Below are 14,133 nucleotides of genomic sequence, written 5' to 3'. Positions count from 1 at the left end.
TTACTAGTTCCAGACTCTTGGTAATTTTTCTACAACAGCTCTTAATAAGAATCATCACTTTTACTTCCTGTTTCCATTTGTTCCATTTCTTAGTTACTGTCTAATTTAGTTAAATTTGGCTGATTTATTCTGATATTAAATCTGAGCTGAATAATTCCTCCATCATGGAAACTTTCATTCTGTTTTAAATTAATTCTGGCCGTTCTGAGCATGCTCGTTACCTCGTCCTGTCGCCATGACGGAACGGTCCTCTACCTCCCTTCTCCTCCTCGGCTGACCACAGTGAAGCAGGATGCTGGTGTCGAGCTGCTGCTTCAAAACTAGAATCACCATCTGAGTGAAAAAGCTTCTTATTACATGTTTTCCATGTAGACGAAAGGAAAAGAAGCAGGAACTGGACTTTGTTTTCTTCCAGTAGACGTAAATACGTCACATCCCTCCCGTGTCCAATCAGAACCCTTCCCATCCCCCAGATCTAAAGCAGAACTGAATAAAGGTGTTTAATTTCAGAATTAGTTCTTCCATTTAAACACAAAGGAGAATACTTTAATTCCAAATTATTCCATTCTCAATAATTAGTTCTGAAATAAAAACATTGTGTAACCGTGGCCAGTAACAAACATCTTGATTGTGTAATCTGTAGTCCCTCATGTCTCAGCTTTCTGTAGAGATGATGGTTATACATACAGCCCTGGTAGTTGTGGAGATAAACTTTATTTATTCTGGGTTTGTTGTTCCAGACAGGAGGCAGAAAAAATAGGACTAGTCAAGAAGAGGTTAAGATGTGACTCTAAACTGCAGAAACATTCATTACTTGCTTCTCATATATAGTTTCAAACAGACAGAAACCAGTCATCTTCTTCATGCTGGTGTTTCAGCAGAGTCGGGGCCTGCAGACAGGAAACAGGAAGTCTGTAAAACCCAAACAGAGATCTGGGACTGAGATCAGCTGAGCTGCAACAGCTTCATACTCACCTGAGTTCAGGTCTGACAGTGAAGTCCTCTCAGTCTCTTTGCTTCTCTTCATGTTTGTCACAAACACACAAACAACAACAACACATCCAAACACAGCCATGGGAACCAGGAACCACCAGGAACCTGAACTGCTGCCACCTGTCCCAAACACATCACATGATCATCAGTAAGACACAGAGAGCAGGAGCAGAGCAGGTGCAGCCTCACCTGTGTCCTCTCGGAGGTTTTCTTCTCTGCAGGATGTTCTAACGTCGACTGGAAGAGTTTTACTTTCTGCAGGGTTTGCAGCAACACATCTATAAGAGGAGCTGAAGTCCTGTTCCTGCACAGTGAGAAGCAGAGAGGGACCAGAGCTGCTCTGCTTCAGGATCTGCTCGTCTTTGTACCACGACAGCTCCGTCTTTTCCTCCACCCGACACTCCAACAAGCATCCGTCAGGGCTGTTCAGTCTCCTCACTGCAGGAGGTGGAGCAGCGTCTGGAGAGGGATAAACAGAGTCCTGAAACACCACAAACAGCCTTTACTCCTCCATCTGATCTACAACCAGCTGGCCCAGAGTCGCCTTTAAAACAGATTTAAGTTTAATAAAGAAACTAAATAATCAGACGTCTTTTTATTTTAGTGTTTGTTTCTTATAATAAATGTTCCTCCTCTGAGTTTCTCTCAGCATCATGACTCACCGAACACTGTGAGTTATTAGCTGAGTAGAAAATATTTCCTCTTTTAGAATTAATTTTATAAATTCCAGACGATCTTCTGCAGGTTTGTGATCGTAAAGAGTCTCTGTGTAGATTTTGTCTGGTATCCAAAATTCCCTTTTATGCACAGCAGCAGCGTTGGTTCAGTCATAAAATCTGTTTCTGGTCAGAAAGACGTGTTCAGTGAATCTGCATTTAGTGGATCTGGAGTGGTGCACATCCTCCACGTGTCAGGGCTCTTTGCTTTCTAATGCTGGAGAACATGTGGAGCTACATGGAAGGAAGGCTGAGTAAAACACAGATTTATCTGTCATGTCCCGTCTACGGGACGTCTGCTACCAACACTTTAAAACTAGAATTTCATCATTTAAAGCTGGAAATGTGGTGAGAGGTCCATCAGCAGGACAGCAACCTGAGCTCTGATTGGCCAGAATGTAGTTCTCCATCATCTCTTCATATTAATGAGCAGATGTTTTCATCTTTCATGTGATCTTTAACTTCAGTCAGACTGAACTTAACCATTATTATTCTACTCCACAGCTTCCTCCTCCTCACTTTTCTTCTTCTTCACTGATTCAGGCTGCAGAGGATGATGAAAATATCTCATCTGAAAGCATCTTTAAACCCAGAAAAGATATTATTATGTTGGAGTTGACATGATGGAGGTCATGAATTCTGAGTAACTTCGGCTCTTCTGAGGTCCGATATGGAGTTAAGATGCAGGTAGAAGGACAACCATCATCAGACGGATCAATAAAGATTGATGAGAAAATGAGACTCACCGTACACCATGAGACGATAATCTGACCTGAAAACATTCCCTTCTTTAGAGTCTAGTACATAAAGTCCTGAGTCGTTCTTCTGCAGGTTTTTAATGGTAAATTTTCCAGTTTTATCGTCCCAGTAAAGTTTGTCTGTGTAGATTTTCTCTTGTATCTCAAATTTATTTTTAGACACAAAAGCAACGATTGTTCTGTTATGTGAAAGAAATCCTCTCTCCATCATAGAGTCGGGCAGAGTGATGCTTCGTCCAACGACACCCGTCAGGTTCTTCTGTCCTTCAGCAGCAGATAAAATCATCCCTGAAAAACATGAAGAGAAATTAGTTCACATTAAAACCTGAAGTCACTTTAAAGCTCCTGAAAATAATAAAGTTTGACTTTGTTTTTATTCTTTTATTAGTTTTCAATGGAAAACACAACAGATGACAAACGTACATAAACTAAACATAAACAAAGCATAAAAAAACAAACAGAATATAAATAATAAATAAAAAGAAGGGTGTGTGTGTGTGTGTGTGTGTGTGTGTGTGTGTGTGTGTGTGTCCGTGTTCATTTACATACATGAACACAGTGAACCAGTTACAATAACAAGATGTCCTGGTCCTCAGGATGAACAACTTACCTTAAATGTATAAAAACTCTCCTCGTTTTCATCTTGTGGAACTTCTTTAGTTTTTTACACATTTTATTGTTGTGCAGCCAACAGCTCCATCCCATAATATTCACACTACACAGGTCAGGGAGCATCAGTGGCGTCTGTGTTGCCTTCATGAACATCATCCTGTCATGTTTTAAGTGTTATTATGTGACGTAAAGATGCTGGTTTCCAGTCTGATAATATTCTCCTCAGGGCTGATGAAGATGCAGAGATGTCCTTCTTTGTCCTCCTAATGATGGGACAGCTTGGACGTATTCCAGCCATAATGCTGCATTAATGGTGTGAATATCACCTTTAATACCACACACATGTTTGAGAAGAAGACCAACACGTGTGTCACGTTTGCTGCTGACGTCTTTCACACACCACAGCTTAGAAAGTTTGCTGGTGGTGACAAATATCCGGTGGACAACCTTCAATGATCTGAGGCTCAGTCTGGAACAGGAAGTTCATCATTTACACGAGTCAGTGTGTGACAGGTGAACTTCCTGTTCCAGGTTTAGTTTGTCCAATTCTTCTTCCAAAATGTTTCTCATCTCTTTCAGAGACGTTTGCTGTTACCCACAGAGACTCGATTATAGTGTCAGGAGGAATGCTGGGAAGCTGCAAATATGGAAATAAATGGGATAAATTTTCTTTAGTCCATGAATCAGTGAAACTGGAAAAGACTTGATTAAAGTCCAGCTGGAAAACTGGCTCAGGTCTAACCAGGACTCTGCTCACTTTAAAAAGCAGGAACCAGATCAGGGATTCATGTGACCTGGGTATGACGTGATGTGTGTGGGAGTGTGTGTGTGTGTGTGTGTGTGTAGGTATATGTATAGACATGAATGTAGATATATATGTGTGTGTGTGTGTGTGTGTGTGTATTAAAGTATAAATGTGTATAAACATATAGTGTTTGTGGTTTACTTGTTATGTTCAGGTTGCTGGTGATAGTAAGGTGTGTTGTGTATAGGATGATTGTCTATGTGTGTGTGTGTGTGTGTGTGGGGGGTGTCTCTGTATGATGTGACTGGATACTTGTACATGTATTCAGGACTTTACGTACGTATATTATGAGGCGTATCTGCGGCTGTCAGAGCCTCGTTCTTATTAAACTGGACTTCTACTGTATTCACATCTTTTATTTGTAATTCTTATTTTCAGGTTAGTTGTTTTTATTATTTTAGCTTCTGTATAATTTCCTGTTTCCTTAAAACATCTTTTCATAACAACGGATGGAAACGAACCTTTGGCTTTAATCCAGCATCTTTACATTAATGTCTTATAAAATGTTCAGTAACTCACCTTGTCCCATCCTAATAAAATAAACTGAATTATTATTATTATTATTATTATTATCAGAATATATTATCTCCACAGAGGTGAGACTAACTGTGAGTTCACAATGTTCAGACACAAAGTTCATAACATGAAAATTTTCCATTTATACATATTAACAGCATCTCTTTATGCTGAGTTTCTCACATCATACTGTTCCTTTGTTACTGATCCCCAATCAGTTTGTTAATGTAATGCTCGTAGAGGAGCCTCATTTGTTGCAGAATATATTTAGTTTGTGTATTTTTAATGAACTGTTCGTAGGTGGCAGTTTTACTCATGTCCTCCCACCAGTCGCTATGAGGAGGACTGGTTCTGTTTTCCAGGGTCTGTATGCGATCCTTCGGCCTATGAACCGGACCAGCCTGCAGCACCGAGTCCGTTAGCTCGAGCTAAATAAGTAAAACTAAATATTGTGGACAGCTGGCTGAGAGAGAGAGAAAGCACAATGGCAGAACGAGACCTCCATCCTCATCAGCAGCTTATCAAGGTCTCTTTACCCTCCGATAAAAAGAAGCCACTGCTCGGCTGAATTGGGGTAGAAGATACGTCACGTTATTTATTTGTGGAATTATAGTTTTAAAATCTTTATTTTAATCCAGTTTTAATAGTTAAATATAGCAGATTAATCTGTTCATGTCAGGAAACAAAATAAAGCTGAACAAACAGAAGAACTGGATAAACGACATGAACAGATCATGTTTATCAGACACACTCAGACATGATTTCACTGATTTTAATATTTAAATCAAGTAAAAAGCAGAATAAATAAATATTTTCTATCTTCTAAACTTTGCTGGTTTCTTATAAACGTGCGTATGAAAGTAATTAAAGTCCTAGTTTTAGTTGAAGGATCCTCATTAACACAGATGATCAGCACATAACAGCAGGTTAGATTATTGTACTTACCAGTGAAGAAGATGATCTTCAGCTTCATCGTCCCCCGTCTTGTCTGAGTGGAAACCATCTTTAAATAAAGTTCCACTAGATTAGTGTCACACTGAAGCAGCTTGAAGCACTGAAAGGGTCGTTTAGTGTGAACTTTACATCCCAGCAGCTACCAGTCCATCACAGGAGACAAACCACCAGTCACACCCACAATTTACACTTTCCCAGCTGGACTGTGGAGGAAGCTGGAGAACCATGTACACACCAGAACATGCAACCTCCACACAGCAAGGACCGGCTCTCACCCCTCCCCCCAGCCCAGGGTCCAATCAGGAACCTTCTAGCTGTGAGGTGACGTGCTAACCACTACACCACCGTGTCTTTAAGACTTTAAAAAAAACCTTTAAAAATCATATAAACTACTAAACTTTCAACATTATTCAACATTTTACATTCTGGAGTTACAAGAATGTCCAATAACCTGAATATCAATATATTCCTATCCAGTAAAAAGAAGATACACATTTATAGAAATCACACACACCAACACTCAAACGTGTGTGTGTGAACTGTTATTTGGTTCTAGCTACTAACATGTGTGCAGTGCTGTGATGGTGAGGTGAGACTATTCCAACACCTGAACAACCATTTTACCTGCACGGTGCCCTTAGGTCCATTTATGGAGGCACAAATCATCTAAAGTTGTCTCAACTAGAGAATTTTATCTCGTTGCAGCTGACTTGTAAATCTGACCTTTTCCGTTAGTTCAGCTTTGTTTGAAACAATTTGCTCTCCTCACTTAGAAAAGTTAACAGCATATATCTGTAGTCCGGCTTTTTACAGCGCAGGGCCGGACTGGAACACAAAGTCCAGCCTGGAGTCATGTGTTCACTGTTGGAATATATTAATAAAACTTCTTCAGCTTTATTCATGATCACAGCTGCATTCTTGTACTAACCATTTCCTCTTTTATGCATGTGTGTGTGTGTGTCCAGAAAACATGGACCACAGCGTTGTACTTAACTAACTTCATTTAGCCTCGTGGCCACACACACAACAACAACTTCCGACTGGAAGTCCCCTCACACATGTGTCACGCCATTCCGGTGCCGTGCAGAACCGTACACCACAGTGTGTGCTAAGTATGCAGACATGTGCATGAGCCTCAGTTCACAGTGAAGGCTGCAAACTCCTGAGGTAAAAGGAATCTCAGTACAGTGTAGAAGCAAAGACTGAGGTATGCTAGAATGGAAATGTTCAGCTATTCTGCTACTTGGTTGATAGATTTATTTTTAAGTTCTTCTTTTAACGTTCAAGCAGTGTTACTTCTCTTATTAAAAGAAATGAGAGATGATCCAGAAATTGACTGTGCACGTCATTCCCCCAGCTTTCTCTCCTCTGCTTCTTCTGTCATTATCTTAGGTGGACCGGCTGCTGGGAGGGTCACATCTACCTACATTTTGCATCCTCTGTAAAGGTTTGAGGGACATTTTAGCTGGTGATCAGACTTCAGACCTCCTGAGCTGACCATTTCTGTCTGGCTGTAGCGAGAGGAACGCTGAACCCGGATCTGTATTTTATACTTTTTCTCAACCTGTAATAAATATTTTAACATATACGTGAGTGTGTGACTACTAATTTACAAAAACAAGGATCTTACTGAGAGTTTGACTGAGGAGAAGGTAAATTCTCAACACCGCCCCAACTCATATAATGTATGCATATGCTCACACTCTCTCAAGTACACACACACACACACACACACACACACTAAGAAATCATCAAAGCTCATTATTCTATATCGACCAACATTCCTACAAAACTTCAGCCAGTTCTTTTCTCTGTCCTCACCAGGGATTAAAATAACCGACGATACTTTTTGCATGAAGTAACTAGTAACTATAATAAATCCCTTTTTTAGAGTAACGTGCCCATCGCTGGTCCTCACCTCATCTGAAGGCTCAGTACAACAGTCAGAACAGGTCACACAATCATTCTGCACGACTCTTTTATGAGAAATACAGAATATACCAGCGTTTAATCGTCAAAACTTCGGCTGATTATGGTTATTTTAAAAGGGCTGCAGTTCGTAGTGAGTCAGGTTACATGTCCGTATAAACTGTGAAGCTCTTAGCTTATTTGGGAATGTAGTGGTAGTAGACTGGTGTTTAACCAGTAGAGAGAAATCTGCATTAGATCCCACATTCCCAGAAACCCCATTCTTACTGTCACAGAGAAAACTTCTTATTAGAACAATGCTGGCTGTAAATGCAGCGTTAAAGGATGGGATTTAGCTTCCAGACATTTTTCTTGCTGTGTGTTGATTTAAGATTAAACAGAAGCTCTGACAGAAAAGTCCTTTTAACAGGTGATCATAACAGTTCAGGGATTTAATCTTTTGCTGCACATTTCTAGAAAACACAAGTAATTATTTCTGCTAAAAGCAGCACATTCATGCATGAATCCAGAGCAGGACATGAAGCACCAAAGAAAATGTTTCACCTGGTACAACAAACCTGTACTTTGGTCAAATGTAGTAAACACATTTTTTTAGAGTAAACTTATCCTAAACATGGGAATGTATTTAATGTGTTTTTCTTTTTGTTTCTTCTTGTTTGAAGAGTTTTAGGAGGATAAATCCGGACGATGGACCAGAAGGCGGTGCCAGAGCTGGAAGGATCCAAAAGACGGGAGAACTGGAAGAGGAAGTCAGTTTGATCCTTTTCTTCTCCAGCAGACTGAAGCTGAGTGGAAGAACCTGGATAAGCTGAGACTCTGCTCATTATACAAATTATTACCAAATTATCTAAATAAAACGATGCAGCAGAGGACTTTGTGCATTTTTTAAAACATTTGGGAGAAAGTATTTTTACTTCTACTGCATTTTAAATATTTCAAGTTTGAAAGTTTTGCTTTTAATTTTAAAGATATTTATTACATTTAAAGTCTTTTAAATGGAATATTTATTCCTTTTTCCAGCTCCACTTTATTTATAAATCACTTTTAAAACAACACAGTTGTCCAAAGTGCTTCACAGCAAAATAAAACAGTTTTTTCTGATATTTTTCCATATCTGCTTCATTCTTTCCAGGTTCATGGCAGCTGCAGCCGAAAGCAGCAACCACTGAGCGAGAGGAGGGTGCATCCGGGCCAGTTTACCCATCCACCACAGAGACAACCAACCATCCATCTGAACTCTTACTCATCACTACAATCAATGTCAAGTCGCTAGTTCCCCTAAAACGTATGTTTCTGGACTGTGAGACGAAGCCTGGAAACCTGCTCAAACCATGCAGACTCAACACAAAAAGGCCTGGGACCAGATTCCAACTACAGACCTTCCAGCTGTGAAGTAAGTCTGAAAACACTAAGCAGCCACTATATCGCTAATTTCAGGGAACAGTGTTGCCAGTAAGTTACTGAGCATCAAACCTTCATCCAGGGTGGTTATTACAGCTACTAAACCAAGCAACATGGAGAATCTCCAGCAAGATTCCATAATTCAACAGTAAATAAATAAATAAATGAATCAGGTTATCTAGAGGAGCCTTGTACCCATAAGCCCCCCTTGGCAGAGCAACCAGACATCATTCTTGTTAAAGTAAGCAGAAGTGTTGACATCTTAACGTTCCTCTTTTAAACTGGTGTAGTGACTTGCAGTCTTGCCTGTCCTGCAGAAAACAGGATGTGGCAACAACTGCTCTTCATGATAAAGGTTATCATGATAAAGGTTGCTGTGTTTTTCCATTCTGACCGACTTACTACTGGTTCATGTGATTGGCATAATAAAAAGGCTGCGCTGGGGTTGAGACGTCGGAGTTGGCATCAGATACTCTGTGCTGAACCACTGTCTCTCCCCATCGTGATGTTGCTGACCTCAGCCTGAGAGTCCTTTGTGTCTTATTTTATGATAGAAAAATACCCATAAATTCTGCTGCTACCATGCTGGACAGGACAGGTTAAAAAAGAAGAATCTCAACCCGTTATAATCATGTTATTCTCAGGTTTTCTGCCTGTAACACAGCAGCCGTCTCTCCTGTATCACATTTATTTTAACTTAACAGTTTAACTTAACTGTCAAATAGAGAGGAAAAAAACGAGGATACAAATTTCACATTTCTCTTCTGTTTCATGGAAATTAATAATTAATAACACACACAATATTTCTGACACTAAAACCTTCTCATGAAGGTCCCCTGACGGCCCTGCACAAGTTAAAATCCCCGCAGGGTCTGGTGGTCACATAAAACTTTAGAAATATGAAGAAAAGAACGGCTACAGTGTGTGAGATTAAAATAAACTTTATCTTATCCCAGAGTTTGTGCAGCCTCTCCTCCCACTAGCAGCTCAAGCTGAGGTGGTGGTTTGTTCATCCAGCCTGCTGCTGCCTTCCTTCAGTTTACTGTGTGGGACCAGCTGTCTCTCCTCATGCAGAACAAAGGACACCTGAACCTCCTCCTCACTGCTCCTCCTGCAGCCTCCTCTCTCCTCCAGCTGCTTCTCATAACAGATAAGATCAACGGATCCACTGCTGGCACATGGGAGGAAGATGGAGGACAGAAGATGGAGGATGGAGAATAGAGGATGGAGAGACTCAGTCTTCATCTGTGGCGCATGAATCCAGAGAAGATCATTAAAGTGAGTCTCTTCCTCTTCATTAAATCTGATGTCATGACCGGTTTAATAAATGTGCTGTAATTTTATAAAAACTTTAAATATAACATCTTAAAGAAGATTCAAACGTGTTTTTGTTTAAATATTTTGTGTGATTGCATAACTGCAGGATTCAGTAACATTTCACTGTCTGAAATATAAAAGCTGCAAAAGTGAAAATAAAAGTTATTTAGATGTTTCTTCCACTCAGTGAGCAGCAGAAAGTTTTTTCTAGAAAATCTAACTTCACTGACAAGCATCATGTTTCATCCCAAACTCTCCTTCTGCACGTAGAAGTTATTCACCATTTCTCCACTAGATGTCGCCACCTCTCCTCCTTCATGTTACTAGTTTCATCCTCCGCCCAACATAATAAGAAAAAGATCAAATTTATTAGTCTCTCAGTGGGGAAGCTGCTTTGTTACAACATTACAGGTGCAGTAAGCAGAAGCACACAGGTGATATAAATAAGAACACAAATAATAAATAATAACATGTCCAGTATCTGGTGTGCAGGGTGAGTATGTACAGGATATAAACATGTACATAAACATGTAAACATGTAAAGACAGTTTCATGTGCTCATTGTAAAGTGTGACAGCAGCAGGAGGAAAGACCTGCGGTATCTCTCCTTCACACAGCGACGGTGGATCAGTCTGTCCCTGCAGAGTAGAGGGTGAAGAGAAACAGGGACAAGACCGTCCCCTGGGGACACCTACGCTGCAGGTCTGCAGGTCAGACACAGTCCCGGGTCTCACAAACTGGGGCCGGTTTGTGTAGAATCCACTCTGCCAGGTGAAGGTCCACCCCAGCCCTCTCCATTTTGGCTTATCAGCATACACAGTAGTGCAGTACTGCAGTAGTACCAGGGTCAGTATTAAAAGAAAGAAAAGAAAAGAAAAGAAAAGAAAAGAAAAGAAAAGAAAAGAAAATAGGATCCTTAAAGTTCCTGAGTTTATCAGCTACTTTGAAAGATGATGGTCCTTACATCTAGAAAACCACAACTTACCAAAAACTTCAGTGTGTGTTCTAAATAAATAAAGAATAAATAAATAACACTTTTATTGATGAATTTTAATGTTTTAAAAAAAACAAACAAAAGAAAACACAGAAAAAATAAATAACACTTTTATTGATTTATATTATTGTTTAAAAAAACGAATAAAAGAAACCAAACAAAGAAATTGGTGCTCACCTCAGCTCACAATGTGCTATTTTCTCCTCAGACAGTACATGACATCTGCCCATGTAAAGGAAGAAAACTAGTATTCCACTTTTTTGTTGTGCTTCCTGGTGGAGAAAATAAATGCAGTGTGATAACTTACACATGTGACAACAAGCCCCGGTCTCCCCTATAATGAATCACACGTTATAATAGTAAAACATAATGATAATATACATGATTTTTCTTACAATCTAGCAGATAAACAAATATTTTTTCATATTTGTTGCCTTGCCAGTGTCAATTCATGACAAAGTTGTGAACTGACACTGTACAAATAAAGCTAAATTCAACTGAACTGAATTAATCCAGTTTATTTCCAGCTATATTTAGACTGAGGCTGATGAGATTCCTCTTACTTCCAGAGTTGGAAATCCACCTTTTAGGAACATTTAAGTTGCATTTTCCTCCTTGAAGCTGAACATGTGACTTCCAAGTACAACCAATGAGGAGGAATTTCATCTTTTAAATGGAGCTGGAGCCTCTCAGCGTGGAGTCGGTGGGTTTCCGGCTGCTGCCTGTAGTCAAAGCATCAGCGGTGGAGAGCAGAGGACCAGAGTGAAGACTGACTACCACCTAATGCTGACGTCCCATCTTGTTTGAATTCTTGTTTGTGTTGATCTTACTCTCAAATGTAAGTCGCTTTGGATAAAAGCGTCTGACTGTAGAATAGAATAGAATAGAATAGAATAGAACAGAATAGAATAGAATAGAATAGAACAGAATAGAATAGAATAGAATAGAATAGAATAGAATAGAATATGATGTTCAGCAACTTCTGCAGTAAGAATGCTGCACACTGTCATGTTTGGCAGAGTTTCTACATGCAGGTTATTGGAGAGGTGGAGCTCTGACATCTTCAGTTCAGGAAAGCTCCGTTCGTTCCTGAAATCTTCACATATGGACAAAAATAGGAAACATCGTTGTTGTATTGGTACCTGGTACCGTGTGTTTTATAAATGGCCTGTCAACAGTTGGATTTACGTGCTTCACAGAACATTTGAGGCCTTATTTATCAAGCTGGCGTTTTTTGGGATTTATGGAAACCAAACCTGACGGGAAAATGTTCCTTCATGGCAACTCTGACCGAGGCGTACACACATAATCTAAAAAAACGGGAAACAGCGACACCAGCGGTCCAGAATAAAATCAAGGAAATGATGTGAAATGTGAGACTTTTGTGTACAATCCACTATTACCTTCCAGAGTTGGAAGACTGGTGAGTCAGTGGGGAACAGGTGTGACAGGTTGGGTTGATTGGAGAGCTGGGATCAGGGACAGGTGTGGAGGATCAGGGGAGTTCTGGAGGAGCAGCAGGACAGACTGTGACAAGTACAGAACTTTGCAGATTTTCTCAGTGACGCCTCCCTATCGACGGCTAATCCAGCATCATCTTCAGCCTATCTGCACTGTGAGATCTTTCCAGCAAGTCTCGTCTCTTGTTCTGCCTCTTCCTCCGAAAACATCTTCTTCTGTTTCTTTGCTGAATCAGTCGCAGTGGACGTTTAAAACAGCCGGTGTCTTTATGGCCATTTGTTAGCGTGTGACGCAGTACGTTAGGCAGAAGAAAAGGAAAGTTGTGAAGCGGTTTGTCAGCCTCTGCACGTTGCTAGGCAACAACAGCTCCAGGTCTGGAACAGAGTTTTTGGACGTTGCAGCTGAGTTTGGCTTTACGCATCACGTCACGCGCTAGCTAACTTTAGTGGTTCAGATGACAGCTCGGCTTCCCCTGATCCTGTTAGGTTTTAGCCGGGTTTCCATCTTCGGAACACTTTGGCTGAATCCTGACTACTGAGATGCAGATGTGGACCCAGCTGTTTAACCAGCAGCAGTAGTGTCTCAGATCCTTCAGTCTGAATAGTTTTCCAACTTTCTAAACATCAAATTAAAGAGCAAATGTTCCCCGCGGCCTGATGTATCCCCCCCACCACTGCAGACCTACTGTACGCTAATAATCAGTGTTTTTATTTCCCGCCAGCTGCAGTGTTTCTATTTTATTTTATTTTGGTGACTTTAAGCTGATCCAACATGTTTTTCAGGTTGAGTTTCATTTCTGTTGATGCTTCAGAGTTCAGTGAGTTTGTTTTCTGTGGTTTGTGTTACATATATGATGATGCAAGTCCCACTACAGTTCAACCGGTCTGGACCTCAGAGATCGTGGACCTGAACGCTGCTGCAGACCTAAACCACTAAGACCTCACAGCCAACACACAGGATGCAACGTTTGTTGTTGTTTGTTGGTCGTATCTGTGCTGCACACACTTGGAAAAGGTTGTAACTTGTTTTAGGGCAGCTAGGGGGGATTTCCAGACCTGGACATTTTAACTCTGTTTTGGATGATTAAATTTCACCCTGAGATTTCATTTGGTTTTTTATTGTTTTCCCACCTTCAGGTCCTGATTTTCAGCTAAAGTTTTACATTTCTTTATGTTTTTATTACTAAATAATAAATGACTTTTCCATAAACCTCCTTCCTCCAGCTGTCATGATGCTGCCTGTTTTTTTTTCTTGGTAACTTTATGGATACTTGTGTCTTTACAAAGAGGATGTTTTTACACATTTTCTTTTTTCTAGACTTTATCTCTTTCACCTGCATTTGTTCATCTTTCACCTCTAGAAGAGTTTAATGTTTTACTCATTTACATGTGAGAAGTATGTAAATGGTTCATGTTTTCATCTTAAACTTTAAATAATAGTTAGTTTTTATTCTGATTTTCTTTCTTTTATGTGACATTATTGATGTGGTTTCTCTCATTAAACTGTCTTTTCATTGTAACACTCATATAAAACTCTGCTTCGAGCTAAATAAACAAATCTTTGTTAAACTCTTAGTATTCAGTGTAATTAAAGACACTGAAGGCTGAAACACCTGGAATATTGATGCTCTCAGTATGTGATCAATATATTTAAATATCCATCAAAAACATCTGATAA

At 40.0% G+C, this 14,133-nt stretch overlaps 1 protein-coding gene across 1 annotated transcript; it reads right to left on the bottom strand.

Annotated features, from left to right (window-relative positions):
* Window positions 1-861: 861 nt before the first annotated feature.
* LOC121638043 (CD48 antigen-like) lies at window positions 862-5,388 on the bottom strand. The gene is made up of 5 exons (XM_041982468.1): window positions 5,346-5,388; window positions 2,456-2,755; window positions 1,183-1,452; window positions 976-1,113; window positions 862-890 (listed from the first exon to the last, which is right to left on the bottom strand). The coding sequence occupies exons 1-5, from the start codon at window positions 5,371-5,373 to the stop codon at window positions 862-864; spliced, it is 765 nt and encodes a 254-aa protein (XP_041838402.1). The 5' UTR covers window positions 5,374-5,388.
* Window positions 5,389-14,133: the final 8,745 nt, after the last annotated feature.

The sequence above is a fragment of the Melanotaenia boesemani genome, chromosome 4 (assembly GCF_017639745.1).
Source record: "Melanotaenia boesemani isolate fMelBoe1 chromosome 4, fMelBoe1.pri, whole genome shotgun sequence".
In the NCBI taxonomy this organism is placed as follows: domain Eukaryota; kingdom Metazoa; phylum Chordata; class Actinopteri; order Atheriniformes; family Melanotaeniidae; genus Melanotaenia; species Melanotaenia boesemani.
The sequence above is the reverse complement of the archived record's forward strand: the minus strand, read 5'-3'. Positions and strand labels throughout refer to the sequence as shown.